At 36.9% G+C, this 19603-nt stretch overlaps 2 protein-coding genes across 6 annotated transcripts in view; both read right to left on the bottom strand.

The window, feature by feature from the left end:
- The window catches only part of OR2L13 (olfactory receptor family 2 subfamily L member 13), a 202084-nt gene that overhangs the window by 93918 nt on the left and 88563 nt on the right, over window positions 1-19603 (bottom strand). For 4 of the 5 annotated variants that reach the window (XM_016942407.4, XM_063809053.1, XM_063809051.1 and 1 more), the window contains one exon: window positions 16762-16865. The gene's annotated coding sequence lies outside the window, so the exon portion shown is untranslated. Of the gene's footprint in view, window positions 1-16761; window positions 16866-19603 lie in introns of those variants that run through there. The other variant, XM_063809052.1, reaches the window with a different exon arrangement.
- On the bottom strand, window positions 6161-7287 carry LOC469758 (olfactory receptor 2L2). Its single transcript, XM_063809060.1, has one exon. The coding sequence runs from the start codon at window positions 7194-7196 to the stop codon at window positions 6258-6260; it is 939 nt and encodes a 312-aa protein (XP_063665130.1). The 5' UTR covers window positions 7197-7287; the 3' UTR covers window positions 6161-6257.

A 19603-nucleotide genomic window follows, 5' to 3' on the forward strand; every position in this document is an offset into this window, starting at 1 on the left:
CTACACTCCGACCAGCCAATTTAATTTACTGATGCATGTATATGTTTTATAATTATCCAGTCAGCATAGTTAGTGTACAGTCTTGGCAAGGACAATTTCCTGAAAGTCAAAGTGTGCAGATGTTTCAATATTCCTGAATCTGAAAAGCTGAAGAATTCCTTTGTTAAGTTTACAACCGTGATTTTTAACATAATAGTAGATGCCATGTCTAGTGCAACCAGGGAACTGTTTTCACATCTTCAAAAGACAGAAGACACAACCTATTTGTGCTGAAAGAGGAGATAAGAATCCTTATTTGATGCGGTAAGACAGACTTCAAGGGAATTTCTGTAAAAAAGAAAGACTTTTAGGTTTACCTCAAAACTACGCACGAGGGTCAAGTATGCAAATATGGTGGATATGAGTCAGCAACTTACTCTTGAAATACGCTACTTCTCCCTGAGAGTGTTCTGGAAGCAGTAATTGACTATTTCACACATCTACAGTAGAAAGCACAAAACCAAGCATAGAGTAGGTCAAAACTTGGTTTATTCTGAAAGAAGAGATTAGAATGAGGAATGTAAATAAAACTGGGCTGCTTATTTTACATTTTTAAATGTCTGTGTTCAGTGCAATTGAATTATTCATTAAATCACACTTCTTTAATTTCATAATCATATTTACTTATTAAGAAACCCCATTCTATGTCCCAAAGATACAAGATTCAGATGATAACCATTTATGTCAAATCTGTTGTAAAAGAGCAAGAGACAGTGGCACAGTCCTGTAATTCCACCCATGGGGAGACTGAGGCAGGAGGATTGTTACAGGCCCACAGGGTTCAATTGCCCATGGAGTGGTAGCAGACCAAAACACCAAAACAGTGGGAGTTGCAGCAGAGAAAGTTTAATAATCATAGGTCAGCTGAAGGAGGAAGACAAAGGGAGCCTCAAATCAGCCTTCTGGAGACACTTGGGGATGGCGTTTTTAAGGAGTCCGGATGCGTGATGAGCTAAAGTGTGGGTATTGCTGATTGGTGGAGAGTGAGTGGTGACGTCATGAGACAGGGAGATGAAGACGCTGCATCCTGCACTGAGTCAGTTTCTTAGACAAGTTAACTTTGAGCAACCAGCATTCTACTCTCTGTTTCTATGTATTCCATTTATTTTTAGGCCCAATATATAAGTGAGATCATGTAGTATTTTTCTTTTTGTGTCTGAAAGCCAGTCTGGATTGAAGGACAGAAAAAAGAGAAACTGAGATTTGCACTGGGAGGCTACAATCTTGGTAACATAATTATTGTCCACTCCTTTTGTCAGAGGCTTTTGAACCAGAGCGACTCCACCTTGAGTGAGGGCTGGAAAATGAGCCTGGGACTTGCTGGGCTGCATTCCCAGAAAGTTCGGTATTCCTAGAAAGTTTGATATTTCTAGAAAGTTTGGTATTTTGAGCCTTTAGATGTTTACAGCTAAGGAAACAGATTGACAATGTTTACTAAACAGATCCAGACTTGGGAGTGTCCAGATATCCCGACATCCTAAGAACAAAGGCATTCTTAATTTTTCTTTAAAGATAATAATATTGATTCTTGAAAAATATACTAATTAAGAAAATTAATCCTTTATCACAAACCCTAGTAGCAGAGCACATCTCCCCATGCTCTTTTTTATTCTATATATAAACAAGTATTGTACCTAGGGTGGACACGTCCTCCTCTTACTTTCGGGAACGCCCTACTCTTATCTATGGAGTAGCTGTTCTTTCACACTTTGCCTTCTTAATAAACTTGTTTTTGCTTTGCACTGGGGACCTGCACTGAATTCTTCCTTGTGCAGGATCCACGAACCCTCTTTTGGGGTCTGGATCAGGACCCCTTTCCAGTAAGTTTCACAAACTCTTTCATGTCAAGTCCATCTATCTGCCTCTCTTGCAACTCCATTCAATGTCTGTCCAAATAGGGCCACCGAAATTTGTTGGCCTGCTTGAGAAATACAAAACAAATCATGTCTACTCTTTTCTTCTCCCATGAATATTTCTCCAAGTATCATGCATATAACAAACTTCTCACATATTCCATATCTCCTTCATATCGGCCCATGTAAATAGATAAATCTGTGGCCGTGGGACTGTTGCCTCAACATACAGTGTAGAATTTACTTACCATCCTTTATGTATCTGAACTCTTTTTTGACATGCCTCAGAAAGCAAACATTTCACTGTCCCTGATAGAACTCAAATACTTACTTCTCTACCTGACTTTCAGCTATGGCTATTGTATATAGGTGGAGAGTCTATATTAGATTTTTGGATCCCAGATTTTAACATGGGAATGGGTAGCTCAAAGCAGCAGGGCGGGTGCAAATCCTCTAAGGCTACCTGGACACCACAGAAATAAATTCACCAAGTTTCTAGGGCTGTGAATGGCACCCAGAAGGAGCAAGAGTGCTGACTTCACAGAACTCATTATCAAGCACATATTGGAAACTGCTCATGGTGGCAGATTTTCAGACCTTACTAGTGTCCATTTTTTGGTGATTTGGCAAGCCTTTGCATCTTCTTAAAATACTATATTTTCTGTTTAATTACGATGAATTTATTTTTGTTGTTTTTAGTTAAGAATCTTAGCTGATAATATCAAATTTCAAATTATATTTTGATTTAGTTTGAAAAACTTTAGTGAAGAGAGGATGAGGATCTGGAGCAAGGCAGTGATTATAAAATATGAGAAAGAGAGTTTTAAAATATTAATGTAGACAAGATTGATAAAATATTATAATTAATTTTATTCATTACAATGAAAGAACAAAAGACCTAAGTTAACTTGCAGTTGCTAGATTGTCTCATCATTTTATGTGACATGTGATGGTCTGTGTCCCTCACAGTGGAGTAAGTGCTTGGTAAGCACTTTTCTTTTATTTTATTGTCTTTTTTGCTTGTTTGTTTTCGTTTTTTGTTTTTTTGCAATTTATTTATTTATTTATTTATTTTTTATTATTATACTTTAAGTTTTAGGGTACATGGGCACAATGTGCAGGTTAGTTACATATGTATACATGTGCCATGCTGGTGCGCTGCACCCACTAACTCGTCATCTAGCATTAGGTATATCTCCCAATGCTATCCCTCCCCCCTCCCCCCACCCCACAACAGTCCCCAGAGTGTGATGTTCCCCTTCCTGTGTCCCTGTGTTCTCATTGTTCAATTCCCACCTATGAGTGAGAATATGCGGTGTTTGGTTTTTTGTTCTTGCGATAGTTTACTGAGAATGATGATTTCCAATTTCATCCATGTCCCTACAAAGGACATGAACTCATCCTTTTTTATGGCTGCATAGTATTCCATGGTGTATATGTGCCACATTTTCTTAATCCAGTCTATCATTGTTGGACATTTGGGTTGGTTCCAAGTCTTTGCTATTGTGAATAATGCCGCAATAAACATACGTGTGCATGTGTCTTTATAGCAGCATGATTTATAGTCATTTGGGTATATACCCAGTAATGGGATGGCTGGGTCAAATGGTATTTCTAGTTCTAGATCCCTGAGGAATCGCCACACTGACTTCCACAATGGTTGAACTAGTTTACAGTCCCACCAACAGTATAAAAGTGTTTTCTCCACATCCTCTCCAGAACCTGTTGTTTCCTGACTTTTTAATGATTGCCATTCTAACTGGTGTGAGATGGTATCTCATTGTGGTTTTGATTTGCATTTCTCTGATGGCCAGTGATGGTGAGCATTTTTTCATGTGTTTTTTGGCTGCATAAATGTCTTCTTTTGAGAAGTGTCTGTTCATGTCCTTCGCCCACTTTTTGATGGGTTGTTTGTTTTTTTCTTGTAAATTTGTTTGAGTTCATTGTAGATTCTGGATATTAGCCCTTTGTCAGATGAGTAGGTTGTGAAAATTTTCTCCCATTTTGTAGGTTGCCTGTTAACTCTGATGGTAGTTTCTTTTGCTGTGCAGAAGCTCTTTAGTTTAATTAGATCCCATTTGTCAATTTTGGCTTTTGTTGCCATTGCTTTTGGGGTTTTAGACATGAAGTACTTGCCCATGCCTATGTCCTGAATGGTAAAGCCTAGGTTTTCTTCCAGGGTTTTTATGGTTTTAGGTCTAACGTTTAAGTCTTTAATCCATCTTGAATTAATTTTTGTATAAAGTGTAAGGAAGGGATCCAGTTTCAGCTTTCTACATATGGCTAGCCAATTTTCCCAGCACCATTTATTAAATAGGGAATCCTTTCCCCATTGCTTGTTTTTCTCAGGTTTGTCAAAGATCAGATAGTTGTAGATATGCGGCGTTATTTCTGAGGGCTCTGTTCTGTTCCATTGATCTATATTTCTGTTTTGGTACCAGTACCATGCTGTTTTGGTTATTTATGTGAGATTAGGTAAATCTTTCAACATCAGGCAACTACTACCTTTTCTCATATTATTATGACATTCTCATACAGTCCTAATGATGAGAAAATTCTACTTAATTTAAATTAGAGGAGAAGAAAGTCATAAACATTTGCCGTTCTATAAGTCAAAATTTAAATTATTCAGTACTCTAGTAAACTCTAAATGCTTAATTGGTATGAGTATATCCAGATCCATGTTTGTATCTCCTATTCAAATGTTAATGTTCTTGTTTGAAAATGATTATTCCAATTGTAGTACAGATGACTCTAGGACAACGTGGAAATTAGGGTCACTGACCGCCATGCAGTAGAATATGCATTTAACTTTGAACTCCCCAAAACCTAACTACTGATATCCTACTATTGACAGGAAGCCTGACAAATAACATAAGCATTCAATTAACACATACTTTGTATCTTATATGTCTTATATACTCTATTCTTACAGTAAAGTGAGCTAAAAAAAATATCTTATTGAGAAAATCATCAGAAAGAGAAAATACGTTTACTATTTATTTAGGGATAGAGGTTTGTCATAAAGTTCTTCATCATTGTTGTCTTCATGTTGAGTGGGCTGAGGCGGAGGAAGAGGAGGAGAGGTTGTACTTGTTGTCTCAGGAGTGGTGGAGGCAGAACAAAATCCACATATATGTGGACCTGCACAGTTCAAATCTGTGTTGCTCAAGGACCATTCAGTCATTCACCACTGCTGTCACTTGGATAATATGAGGCTCTTCTTACTTGCTCATTCTACCTTCCTTCTTGCCTCCTCTCCTCAGAGATAAAAGAGTCTCTCAGGAATGGGCTCTTCTGGAGAGCAATGGCCTTTCACTCAGAGAATGGACCTAAGCAGATAACCTTTATGAAATAATGTTGATCCTTTTAGGCACATGCCTAAGCAGGTATAAAAATAGTGGAGCAGAGGAGCTGATCCCAATCCAAGCTGAATAGTCCTATTGATTTATGAGAAGAGTAAGTGGAAATAAAATTGTGCAGAAGAGAATGTCTTGCATGAAAATACCCATGGCAACTGAGGAGGCAAATCTTGAGTGTGTTGTGATGTGACTGGGAAATGGTTCAAATAACCTACTCCACACTCCACTAAGTCAGCTATAGTCTAAGAGGGTCTATAGACTGTAACTTCTATAGAACTTCTTATACAGAAACTCTTGTTTTTCTAAAGCCAAATTGGCTGCCCCACAAACATAATTATTTATCCTCAGGTAAACTTATTAGTAAAATATTACTTTAGGAAAAAGAAGAAGACATACATACCAGTTGAGAGTAAATAAAAACTATTTAATATTCAATTAGATTCAGTACTTTTAAATAATTTGTTATTTTTGTCTTATTTTTATAATAATGGGAGATAAACAACTATTATGTAATTATTATGCTGAATGATATGATTAGTTTGGACCTTTATTGTTTTGATTTCTACATGTTAATGAAACCCTGTTGCCCACAATTTAGTAGAAAATATATGACCTATATTTGATTAAAAAAAAACAGGCAGGGCATGGCGGCTCACACCTGTAATCGCAGCTAACTTAGGAGGCTAGGCAGGAGAATCGCTTGAACCCAGGAGGCAGAGGTTATGGGGAGCTGAGATTGCACCATTGCATTAGAGCCTGGGCAACAAGAGCCAAAATCCATTAAAAAGACAAACAAACAAACAAACAAAAACCACACACAAACAAAATCAAAATAGATGTCTTAGAATATGTATTATAATATTGTCAAGACTAAATTAAAAGACAAATCTTCTAGATTAACTTCTGTTTGACACACTGGGCATGTAATAATGCTTTTCTTCACTGCTGTACACTACTAAGTTGATATGAACCTAGCGCTTTGACTCTAAGACAGAACGTATGTCTACATTTTCACCGAGAAGATTTTCTGAATCACTCGTGTCAGGGCCCCCATCACCTCCTTGTTTCTCAGGCTGTAGATGATGGGGTTGAGCACTGGGGTGAGGATGGTGTAGAAAACAGCCAGAACCTTGTCCTCTGTCGGAGATCGCAGGGATCTTGGACGTAGATAGGTATAAGCAAAGGGTGCATAGTAGAAGGACACTACAGTGAGGTGGGTGCTACAGGTCGAATAGGCCTTCTTCCTCCCTTCTGCAGAGTGCATGCGGTAGACAGCAAGGAGAACCCGGCCATAGGAACATGCAATACCAGTGAAAGGAAGCACAAGAAAGATGGTGGTGCTCAAAAACACTGTGCTCTCATAGACCCAAGTGTCTGTGCAGGCTAGCGTCAACATAGCTGGAACATCACAGAAAAAATGATTGATGGCTCTGGACTTGCAATATGGGATACAGAGTGCATATACTGTGTGAGCACAAGAGTTGATAGAGCTTATCATCCAAGATCCTGTTATCATCATCACACACACTCTTTTGCTTATACGGATGGGATAGTGGAGAGGAAAGCAAATGGCCACATAACGATCATAGGCCATTGATGTCAGGAGCAGTGCTTCTGCAACTGCTAAAGTCAAGAAGAAGAAACTCTGAATCCCACATCCAGTGAAGGAGATAGACTTGTTTCCATACAGAAAATCGTAAACCATCTTTGGAACAATGGTGGAGATGTAATTTAGGTCAATGAGGGAGAGCTGACTAAGTAGGAAATACATGGGTGTGTGGAGATGGATGTCCAAAAAGATGAGAAGAATCATGGATAGATTTCCAATTAGAGCCATTAGGAAAATGAGAAAAATGAGGGTGAATACGAAAAGGCCAATTCTTGATTGTGGGAACAGCCCCAATAAGATGAAATCAGTTGATGTTTGATTGTAATTTTCCATGGGGCATTCCTACAATCCATCCTGAAGGGAGACAAAAGGGTAAATTAAGCACAGTAATTCACTTTTATCCACAGTGGCTGCATTACAAGACTCCCAGTGGATGCCTGAAACTGGGGTTGATACTGAACCCTATATACACTATTTTTATATCCATAAATGCATATTATAAACTTTAATTTATAAATTAGGCAAGGAAGAGATTAACAAAAATAACTACACATAAAATAGAACAATTACAACTATATACTGTAATAAAACTTATGTGAATGCAATCTATATTTTTCTTTCTTTCAAACCATCATATTGAAAAAGTGCTCATTTTTCTTGTGATGACAAAATGCTTCATGGGAAATCAAAATGTCTACATGATGACATAAAGTGAGGAGAACAAGGTAGGCACTGTGATGCGACGTTGGGCTATGACTGAAAACCAATTGAAAATTTATGAAGTGTTCATTTGTGGACTTTTCCATGCAATATTTTCAGACCGCATTTGATCACAGGAGAAACCACGGAAAACAAAACAGTGAATGAGAGGGGACTACTTATAGAATAGTAAGCCAATTGTTTTTAAAAATCCTTAGTTTAGTTAGACTGTGAATTATTTATAGAACTTTACAACACTTAAATGATGAACTCATTTATTCTATTTAGAAAAAATTATTTTCTTTCACAGAGATTAATATTTGATGAGACAAATATTTATAACCAAAGTTTTTTCTAAGAAATATATACATTTATAGGAAAAATCATTTGTCTTACAACTTCAAAAAGATATGAATGTTTGATGCCCAACACAATCTCAGATGCCATTAAGATCATGTGCTATGCTTAAAACATACGCATGGAAAGGTAAATTAAATGCATATGCTATGGATCCATATTATGAATAAATTAGCATTACTTTTTCTGGATGATTTTTCTCACCAAATTTATTCTTTAAGACTTACTTGTAGAACTGCAGCAGCCTATGATTCATTTGGAGGAACTTATATTTCCTTCTTGAATTGTCTTTGCATAATAATTTGAAGTCAAACTTTCTCTAAGTTAGACATCATTATTTGGTTCTTCTACTTAAAAATGTAGAATGAATTGTTATTTTAAGTACCTTTTTCATGAAATGTAATTCATAGTCTTGATTTTGAATGTCCACCACCATCAAATGTCCATTCTCTTTTGCCTTCTCATCCAATTTCTGAATTCTCAAGTTAATGCAGACTCTCTATCTCAATATCTATATGCCAAGTTCATTTTAGCTTCCGTGTCTCTGCTCAAGCTGTCCCCATATACGATGTATATTCTGTGTCTTTGCTTCCCTCATGCTTAGATTACATAGACTTTAGGGATCCTCCCATTCATATGAAGGGATCATAAGTATATTTATCAATTTTTTGTTAAGATCCATAAAGTATAATGTAATCTAAGCATTAGGGAAGCAAAGACAATAAATCACTTTACGTCTTCAAAAGACAGGATTTGGAGAAATGACCATTCACTTAAATGGAAAAAAGGAAACAGCAACCTGACAGTTTTCTGGCTAGAGGTGGTTCGAGTATTCTTCTCCAGATAGAAGACATCGCTGGACAACTTTGCACAGGATACATAAAAGGAATGAAGTTTTTAGGCTTGAAAATTATTTTAGAGCCAAAGGTCAGCCGACCTTTGAGGAAGTGTAACAATATGAAAGAGTAAGATCCACACAGTGTGCAAACTCACATCTACACACACACACACAAAGATGAACACTCACTTAAGGATCAATACACATGTATGTACACTGAGTTAAAACTATCACAAACCTGCAAAAAGAGTGAGTTTTTAAAATTAAGAATTCCTATTTTCAGGAATGAAGATGTCTATGATATGTTATAAAATCCACCAAATAAATATCATTAGCTATATGCAAGGATGTGAAATGTAACAATAAATGACTCTTTGAAATTAAAGATACAATAATTGATACCGCATTAAATGAGTTTCAAAATACGAAAGTGAAAAATCTATCAGAAGGAAAAAAAAACCTGAAAAGATTAGAAGAGACAAAATATTAGAAAATTAATGCAACAGGACCAACATATACTTACAGGCATTCCCAGAAATGCACATAGCAAATAATAATAAACTCAATACCATACAAAAATTCTCAGAACTGAAATATATTAGCCACCATATTCAGATGGCATGTAAAATCACAAAGTAAGTGAGAAATATTTTTAGTAAAATATTTCATGAAAATCCTGTCTTCTAGAAAACATTCTAAAAATTTTAATTATAAGTTTTTGAGAGAAATAGTAGTAATAATAATCAGAAGAAATCTATGTATATATGTATCACCATCAGGATTTACAAGAGTATATATTTTATGTATTTAATCAATAAATTTCATAAGACGAGATGATGCTGTCAACCCCTTACTGCAGATATAAAGTGGAATGTAATTATGTTGACAGAATGGGAGAAAGGTAACGAGTGTGGGGGTAGTGATGTTGGGGGAAGCAGGTCACTATTGACTGTGGCCTATGTCATGAGTCAAGGGCTGGTATTTGGGGTATATAAATCAAGCATTAGCAGATAAGCATATTGTTTGAAAATACATGGACAAAAATAGGGAAAAACTGGTAAGAAAATTTGAAGTCCTTACCTTTGGGTTCAGGAAGGGTCTGTTATGGGTCCAATATTTTAGCCTGTGGACTGTTGTCACCATGTCTATGCATTACTTGAATAAAACATTAAAGTGATGTAAAAATTATGTCACAGTTAAGAATTTAACCCACAGCTTCATCATAATATGAGACTGACACTTTTTTTTTTTCTTTTTGAGATGGAGTCTTGCTCTGTCACCCAGGCTGGGGTGCAGTGGCGCGATCTCAGCTCACTGCAAGCTCCGCCTCCCGGGTTCACGCCATTCTCCTGCCTCAGCCTCTCAAGTAGCTGGGATCACAGGCGCCCGCCACCGAGCTGGCTAAATTTTTGTATTTTTAGTAGAGACGGAGTTTCACCGTGTTAGCCAGGATGGTCTCGATCTCCTGACCTCGTGATCCGCCCATCTGGGCCTCCCAAAGTGCTGGGATTACAGGCGTGAGCCACCGCGCCCGGCCAAGAGTGACACTTTTTAGTCTAAGATTTGGAGAAAGACAAAAATGTCCACTTTCACGGCATCGATTCAGCATATTACTGGAAGTTCAACCAAAGCGATTGAACAAAAAAAAAAAAAAGGGAAAGATAAATATGTTATCTTAATTCAAAAGAAAGAAGTAAAATAATTTTTATTTGTTTATGACATAACTATATGTGTAGAAAATCTTAGGACTCCACGCAAAGAAAACTGTTATAAATAATTAACACAATAAGCAAAATTGCAGCATGCAACATCAACAGCCAAAACCTTTTGCACTCCTATACACCCACAATTTGCTGTGACTCACTGAAAGTGTCAGAAGCAAAATTATGTCTGTTCTGAACCTAGGCTTCAAGTGGCTATACACTAACAGTAAACAATCTAAAAATGAGATTGTGATTTTATTTACAATAGTATCAAAAAGAAACGAAACACTTAAGGATTAAACCTAACCAAGGAAGTAAAAGGCTTATATATTGAAAAATGACAAAATGCTGATTAGAACAATTAAAGAAGACACAGATAAATGGAAATACATTCTGTATTTATAGACTGGAAGGCTTAACACTGTTAAGATGTCAAGAATATCCAAAGTCACTTAAAGATTCAATGGAATCTATGAAAATTCTAATGATAAATCTTTTTCAGAAATAGAAAAACCCGTGCTAAAATTTATATGGAATTTCAAAGGACCTTAAATAGTCGAAAAATCTGGAAAACGTTTTTTTAAGGACAAAATTGAAAAACTGTTACTTTCTGATTTTAAAACTTACCAAACGCCTCCAGATTTGTTTTTTTCACTTAGTCTTGCTTTGGCTATGCAGACTCTTTTTGGTTCCATATGAATTTGAGAATTGTTTTTTCTATGTCTGTGAAGAATGATGGTGGTATTTTGATGGGAATTACATTGAATTTGTAGGTTGTTTTGGCAACATGGTCATTTTCACAATATTGATTCTACATATCCATGAGCATGGTATGTGTTTCCATAGGTTTGTTTCGTCTATGATTTCTTTCAGCAGTGTTTTGTAGTTTTCCTTATAGAGTTCTCTCACCTCCTTGGTTAGGTATATTCCTAAGCAGTTTATTATTTGCAGCTGATTTGTGTACATTAATTTTGTATCCTGAAACTTGGCTGAATTCTTTTATCAGTTTTAGAAGTTTTCTGGAGAAGGCTTTAGAGTTTTCTAGGTAAACAATCATATTATCAGCAAAGAGGGACAGTTTGGCTTCCTCTTTACTGATTTGGATGCCCTTTATTTCATTATCTTTCTGACTGCTGTGGCTAGGACTTCCAATACTACGTTGAAGAGGTAAGAGTGAGCATCCTTGAATTTTTCCACTTCCAAGAACTACAGAAATCAAAACAGTATGACATTGGTATAAAGCCAGACATGTATACCAATAGAAGAAAAGAGAGGACAGGTGCCATGGCTCACACCTGAAATCCCAGCACTTTGGGAGGCTAAGGCAGGCAGAATTGCTTGAGCTCAGAACATTGAGACCAGCCAGTAAAACATGGCAAAATCCTGTCTGTACAAAAAAATACAAAAATTAGCCAGGTGTGGTGGCTCGCACCAGTAGTCCCATCTACTTGGGGGCTTGAGATGGGAGGGTTGCTTGAGCCCAGGAGGCAGAGGTTGCAGTGAGCCAAGATCACACCACCACATTCCAACCTGTGTGACAGAGTGAGACCCTGTTTCAAAAAAAAAATGGAGGAGAAGAAGAAGAAATAGAAAACAGAGTCAAGAAATAGACTGTCATATACACAGCAATATTTTTTTGGCAAGCAAACCAAGTTTACTCAATGTGGAAGGGACAGTCTTTTCAATAAACAGTGTTTGAAAAACTAGATATCTACATTCAAAATATTGAAATTGGATGCTTACTTTACACCATATAGAAAAATTAAGTCAAAATAAATCAAAGACCTAAGTTTAAGAGCTAAAACCATAAAAGTATAGTCAGTGGCAAAATGAAATTGTACAGCCTCTGTGGAAAATGATTGAGAGGCTTCTCGATTTATGATGGGTTTCATCCTGATAAACCCATTATGAAAATATTGTAAGTAAAATATACATTTACTATCCTGAAAAAGTCATCTCAATGTTAAAATATTGTAAGTCAAACCATTGTAATTCCAGATGCTCCTTGATTTACGATAGGGTTTTATGTTTTTATAAATGCATAGTAAAGACAAAAAGTTGTCAAATTATTGTTTCTGGACCATCTGTATAGTAATTTCTTCAAAAATTAAACAGAGTTAGTATAGGTTCCAACTATTTCACTTCTGAATGTGGACCCACAGAAACAAGACACACAAAAACATACTTATATGCCCACGTTCACAGCAGCAGTATTCACAATACCCCAAAGGCAGAGACAACTTAAGTGTCCATCCACAGAGAAATCAATAAAAAAATGTAATGAGTACATACAATGGAATATTATTCAGTTTTTAAAATGAAAGAAATTTTGACACATGCTACAACATAGATGAAACTTGATTACATTATGCTAAGCAAAATAAGCCAGAAACAGGCAAGTATTGTATGAATTTACGTACAGGAAGTACCCAGAGTAGTCAAATTTATAGAGACAGAAAGTAGAATGCTGGACCCCAGGGGATGGGGGAAGGGAGTCAAGGAGAATAATTGTGTAGAGAACAAAATTTTAGTTGGAGACAATGAAACTATTCTGGAGATGACTGGTGGGGATGGTTGCAGAACAATATAAATATACTTAGTGCCACAGACCTGAACACTTAAAATAGTTTAAATGGTGTAGTTTATCTTATGTATATTTAATACATGAGATAATATTTATTATCTTATGTATGAAATAAGAAATAAAAAATAATAAAAACATTTAAATATACTGAAATTATTCCATATTTGGATGTCCAACTACATTTTAAGAAAATTCAGGCAAGTTTCTGAGCCTCTACAGAGCAATTTATTTTCAATTATTTTACGACCTCTGGTTATTTGTGAGGGACAATTTAGAAGAACAAATTACTTTTTATACATGTCATTTGGAAACAATACGTGATCAGCATTAAGACTGATGCAATAGTTTGAATTTATATTAGTAGTTTAATTATTGGCAATTAGAACATGTACTATTTGAAATTACTAACACAATTAACATTCCAAACATTTCTATTATTTGTATTTTATATAGGGCAGTCGATGACAAACTTTCCATGAGAGTTATTATCCTACTTTTAAAAAGAGGAAAAGTAATATATGTCAGAATATTAAATGACACATCAGATCTCATATGTAATGCCATATTGTAACTGAGTACCCTATTTTTAAAAAAGAAAAATAACAAATTTATTTTTCCGATCTCCCCCTACCTCTTACTTAACTGTTTAGGAATGCAAATCTATCCTTTACACTCTCCACCAGGCACATTCTACAAGGCAAGCTTATTTGACTTTGTGTTTACTTAAAAGTTCTAGAGAAGGAACCTTGAAGAAAATCAGGCACCCCAAAAACTCCCTCCCACTAGGAGATTGCCTCAATTTACAGCCCAGCTCTGCCTGCAATGGTGCCAGCCAGACCACTGGATAGAAAATACATCAGAAGCAAGCCATTGGACCCCATCTCCTCACCCCCTGCATGCCATTCAAGCCAAGACCCCTTTAAAAGACCCTTCCTACTGCCCCAGAAGGGGAAGCACTGCCCATTAAAGCAGAAGCCTGTCCTGCTTCCCCTCAGCTAAGCTTGGAAGAAAAAATCTTTCTTTCTACCAGACCTTGCTCTTGTTAACAGGACTTTACAATGGTGAGGGGCAGGAGATGTGTTCTGCGATGTTACAATATCTCATGAACACCAATGTAGCATCTCTTTGATTATTCATGTTCCAGGGTTCTAATTCTACCATATAATATTATTGTTAGAAAAAATAGAGCCCTGTCCCTAACGAGAAAGCAGTCTCAGCCATTATATATCTGTTTCAGTAATGCGAAGAGGATGTTTATTATACATCTGTTTCAGTAATGTGAAGAGGACATTTTTTTCTTACGTAAAAATAAATCCACGTGGGTTCTGTCCCTTAGTTTTTTATCCACCAAAATAGCAATAAATATTTTAAGCCTATTTAAAAACATTTCTACTTGCTTTCATTTTTGTAACTCTCCTAAAATGTATATATCTAGGCATCAGCATTAATGATGTTATACACAGGAGGAAAAAGAGAGCAGAAAAATTTCTGATGATATTTTCATCACAAGTAGAAAAACCAGCCTTCAACCCCAGTGATGTCCTACACGAATGGAATGATACCAGCATGAACTTTTATTGACTATCTCCACACACTGGCACTTGCAATATGTCAGGATTGTTCCATGATTCCATTGGTTTTAATCCTAATAAAAAGCTCTTTACATTGACATCACCACCGACATCTTAGATGACAAAAATTGAGATTCAGAGTTTGTAAGCGAACTTCTCTAGATCACAAAGTAAGAAGCAGCATTAAGATTATAATGAGCATCGTACAATCGCACATCACTCATGGCAAAAGAAATCAAACCAAAACAAAACAAAACACCAACCAAGTAGGTACAAGGAAATGTTACCCCTTACAATAATTATTGTGAATGTGGGTTCTTTAATTTCACTTGAGCCCATGAAAGCATAGTCTAATATAATGTATCCCTGTCTCTTCCATTGACTATCATTTCCCTTCCCCTCCAGAAAACACATTTATGAATTAGCTGCAAAACCACTTTTGGTTGCCTGCATTTCATACTCCAATATTTCTGCTGAATGGTGTTAGAGAAAGTACAGTCATTAGTGCTGAAATTCACCTCAATTCTATTTCTGAAACAAAGTCCTCTTAAGCACTTGCCAGAGTCCCTTCTTCCCTGGGATCAATAAAAATTTAAAAATACAATCATAATTAGTACCTTTATTATTTCCTCATTTCCAAACACTCAGTGCCTTTGCTTAGCTGACAGCAGTCCTACAGTCATCATAGGAACAAATTCATTTTTCTGAGTAAGCATTAAGAATATTGCTTAAAGAAATGCATATATTCATTTTTCTTCCCTACACACAAGATTTCAGAGACCTTCATTGGAATTCAGTAGCAACCATGAATCCAGTCCTTTTTAGCTGGAGACTGAGATTAACAGTTGTTTTGCTGGTATTCACTGGGGATTGTCCACTGAGACTTTGGACATTCTAGGTTGAGTCACTAACAACATAGGATGGCCTTAGTCCAAGGTTCAGAAATGAGTTCTGATTATGTATTTAGATGTTTCAAGGCATGTCAAGGGTAAATTCAATGGAGGAAGAAACAAACATATTTATTCACATTATGTCAATGTTTTTGTCTTTCTAAACTTTATGAAACCCTATAGTTTGAATGTTGTTATTCAGGCATCCACAGTAATAATGAATCTGCATACATTAATTTCTTTATGAGTTCAATTTATATTGGCAACAAGATTTAAGCCACTAAAATAGAATGAGGTTAATTTAATAAAAACACATAAGTAGAAATTATTAAGCTATCACATACATGGGAGTTATCTTTTAACATATTTTAGGTATTATACATGTTCACATTGGTTCTTTGTATTTGGAAATGCTCATTAAATTATACAGTGATTTTTCTCCTATTAAAAGAGATAATTAAATGTTGTTATTACTCTCTTTGGTTTATTAATATTTAGAAAATAGTAATTTAATTAAATTTTTATTCAGTAGAGTGCTTTAAATGTTCTCAAATTTCTTATTTTCTTACTAAATGAATTAATGATACAATCTACCTGAGAAAAGTAATATTTCTTCATTTTTAATTTTGTTGAGTTTTAAAAGTATTTGAATTTTTCCACATGTATTTAAATTGATAAATTATTTGACACATTATGATATGTATTTTTATTTATATTTATTGTGATATATATTTTGATATGTATAGGCTAGTCAGATGAAGCAGTGGGAGTGGAGAAGAAACCAAGAAACCTGTAACTGGTTGTGATCAATTAGTTGTAAACACCACTACACTTGGACCAGCCAATCTGATGTACTGATGCATATATATGTTGTATAATGATCCAGTCGGGGTAGTTAGTGTACATTCCTGGCAAGGACAATTTCCTGAAAGTCCAAGTGTACAGATGTTTCAATATTCCTGCATTTGAAACGTCGAAGAATTTTTTTGCAAGTTTAAAACCTTGGCTGTTACATAATAGTATGTGCCATGTCTAGTGCAACCAGGGTACTGTTTTCACAGTTTTGTTAAACTCAAAACCTATATGTGCTGAAAGAGGAGGTAAGACTCCTTATTCGATGTGGGAAGATAGACTTCAAGGGAATTTCTGTAAAACAAGGAAGACTTTTAGGTTTACCTCAAAACTACCCACCAGGGTCACATCACATATGCAAATATGGGGGATATGAGTCAACAACTTATTCCTGAAATACATACCCCAGATCTCCTGAGAGTTTCCTGGACGTAGAAATTGACGATTTCACACTTCTGCAGTAGAAACGACGAAACTAAGCAGATCGTAGGCCACAACTTGTTTTATTCTGAAAGAAGAGATTAGAATAAGAAATATAAATAAAACTGAGCTGCTTATTTTACATTTTTCCATGTCTGTATTCAGTCCATTTGAAGTATTCATTAAGTCAAACAGATTTTTAAATGCATAATCATATTCACTTATAAAGAAGCTCCATTCTATTTCCCAAAGAGAAAAAATTCAGGCGATAACCATTTATGTCAAATCTTTTGTTAAAGAGCAAGGGACGTTGGCACAGGCCTGTAATTCCACCTACTGGGAGACTGAGGCAGGTGGATTGTTACAGGGCCACAGGGTTCCATTGCCCATGGAGTGGTAGCAGACCAAAACACCAAAACAGCAGGAATTGCAGCAGAGAAAGGGTTTGTTAATCATAGGTCAGCTGAAGGAGGAAGAGACAGGAAGCCTCAAATCAGCCTTCTGGAGAGACTTGGACATGATTTTTTTTTTTTTTTTTTTTTTTTTGAGACGGAATCTCGCTCTGTCGCTCAGGCTAGAGTGCAGTGGCGCGATCTCGGCTCACTGCAAGCTCAGCCTCCTGGGTTCACGCCATTCTCCTGCCTCAGCCTCCTGAGTAGCTGAGACTAAAGGCACCCACAACCACGCCCAGCTAATTTTTTTGTATTTTTAGTAGAGACGGGGTTTCACTGTGTTAGCCAGGATGGTCTCGATCTCCTGACCTCATGATCCACCCGCCTCAGCCTCCCAAAGTGCTGGGATCACAGGTGTGGACATGACGTTTTTAGGGAGTCTGCTTGGGTGATGGGCTAAAGTGTGGGGATTGCTGATTGGTCGAGGCGTGAGTGGTGAAGTCATGAGACAGGGAGATGAAGATGCTGCATCCTGCACTGAGTCAGTTTCTCAGACAAGTTAACTTTGAGTAATCACCATTCTACTCTCTGTTTCTTTGTATTCTGTTTATTTTTAGGCCCAATATATCAGGGGAAATTCAGCCCCCGATATTTCACATGGGTCCTTTTCTATTTTCCCTAAGTGTCTGCTGGTCTGAGAAATAAAGGGACAGAGTACAAAGAGAGAAATTTTAAAGCTGGGTGTCCTGGGGAGACATCACATGTTGGCAGGTTCCATGGTGCCCCCTGAACCGTAAAACCAGCAAGTTTTTATTAGCGATTTTCAAAAGGGGAGGGAGTGTACAAATAGGGTGTGGGTCACAGAGATCACATGCTTCACAAGGTAATAAAATATCACAAGGCAAATGGAGGCAGGGTGAGATCACGGGACCACAGGACTGGGGCGAAATTAAAATTGCTAATGAAGTTTTGGGCACACATTGTCATTGATAACATCTTCTCAGGAGACAGGGTTTGAGAGCAGACAACCGGTCTGAACAAAATTTATTAGGCAGGAATTTCCTTGTCCTAATAAGCCTGGGAGCACTACAGGAGACTGGGGCTTATTTCGTCCCTTATCTACGACTATAAAAGACAGCCATCCCCAAAGTGGCCATTTCAGAGGCTGCCCCCTAGGAACTCATTCTCTTTCTCAGGGCTGTTCCTTGCTGAGAAAAAGAATTCAGCGATATTTCTCCTATTTGCTTTTGAAAGAAGAGAAATATGGCTCTGTTCCACCCAGCTCAAAGGCAGCCGGAGTTTAAGGTTATCTCCCTTGTTCCCTGAACATTGCTGTTATCCTGTTCTTTTTTCAAGGTGCCCAGATTTCATATTGTTCAAACACACATGCACTACAAACAATTTGTGCAGTTAATGCAATCATCACAGGGTCCTGAGGTGACATACATCCTCCTCAGTTTACGAAGATGATGGGATTAAGAGATTAAAGTAAAGACAGGCATAGGAAATCACAAGCCTATTGATTGGGGAAGTGATAAGTGTCCGTGAAATCTTCACAGTTTATGTTCAGAGATTACAGTAAAGACAGGGGTAAGAAATTATAAAAGTATTAATTTGGGGAACAAATAAACGTCCATGAAATCTTCACAATTTATGTTCTTCTGCCATGGCTTCAGCCGGTCCCTCCATTCGGGGTCCTGACTTCCCGCAACACCAATATATAAGTGAGATCATGCAGTATTTTTCCTTTTGTGTCTGAAAGCCAGTCTGGATTGAAGGACAGAAAGAAATGGGACTTTCACTGGAAGACTACAATCATAGCAACATAATCATTTCCAGTTTTTCCCAGCTTGAGGGAACCAACGTGAACCATGCTTGGGATTCTCTCCAGGAAAGTTCCATGTGAAAACATCTGCAACATGCAGGACCTTTGAATGACCTTTGAAGAGGAGGAGATGTTGGTCTTGCTGTCTCAGGAGTGGCGAAGGCAGAAGGAAATCCACACGTAAGTGGACTGCACGGTTCAAGTCTGCATTGTTCAAGGGTCAACTGCAGATCAGGCATTCATCACTGTTGTAGTTTGAATAATCCAGGGCTTTTCTTTTTAAAACAATGCTAGATTTGTGGAGGTAAACATATTTATATTCTACTTTTTACATAGACACACTTATATTTGCCAAATGATTTTTCTTTTTTTATTATTATACTTTAAGTTTTAGGGTACATGTACACAATGTGCAGGTTTGTTACATATGTATACATGTGCCATGCTGGAGTGCTGCACCAATTAACTCCTCATTTAGCATTAGGTATATCTCCTAAGGCTATCCCTCCCCCCTTTCCCCACCCCACAACAGTCCCCAGAGTGTGATGTTCCCCTTCCTGTGTCCATGTGTTCTCATTGTTCAATTCCCACCTATGAGTGAGAATATGC

This window comes from Pan troglodytes, chromosome 1 (assembly GCF_028858775.2).
Source record: "Pan troglodytes isolate AG18354 chromosome 1, NHGRI_mPanTro3-v2.0_pri, whole genome shotgun sequence".
NCBI lineage: Eukaryota > Metazoa > Chordata > Mammalia > Primates > Hominidae > Pan > Pan troglodytes.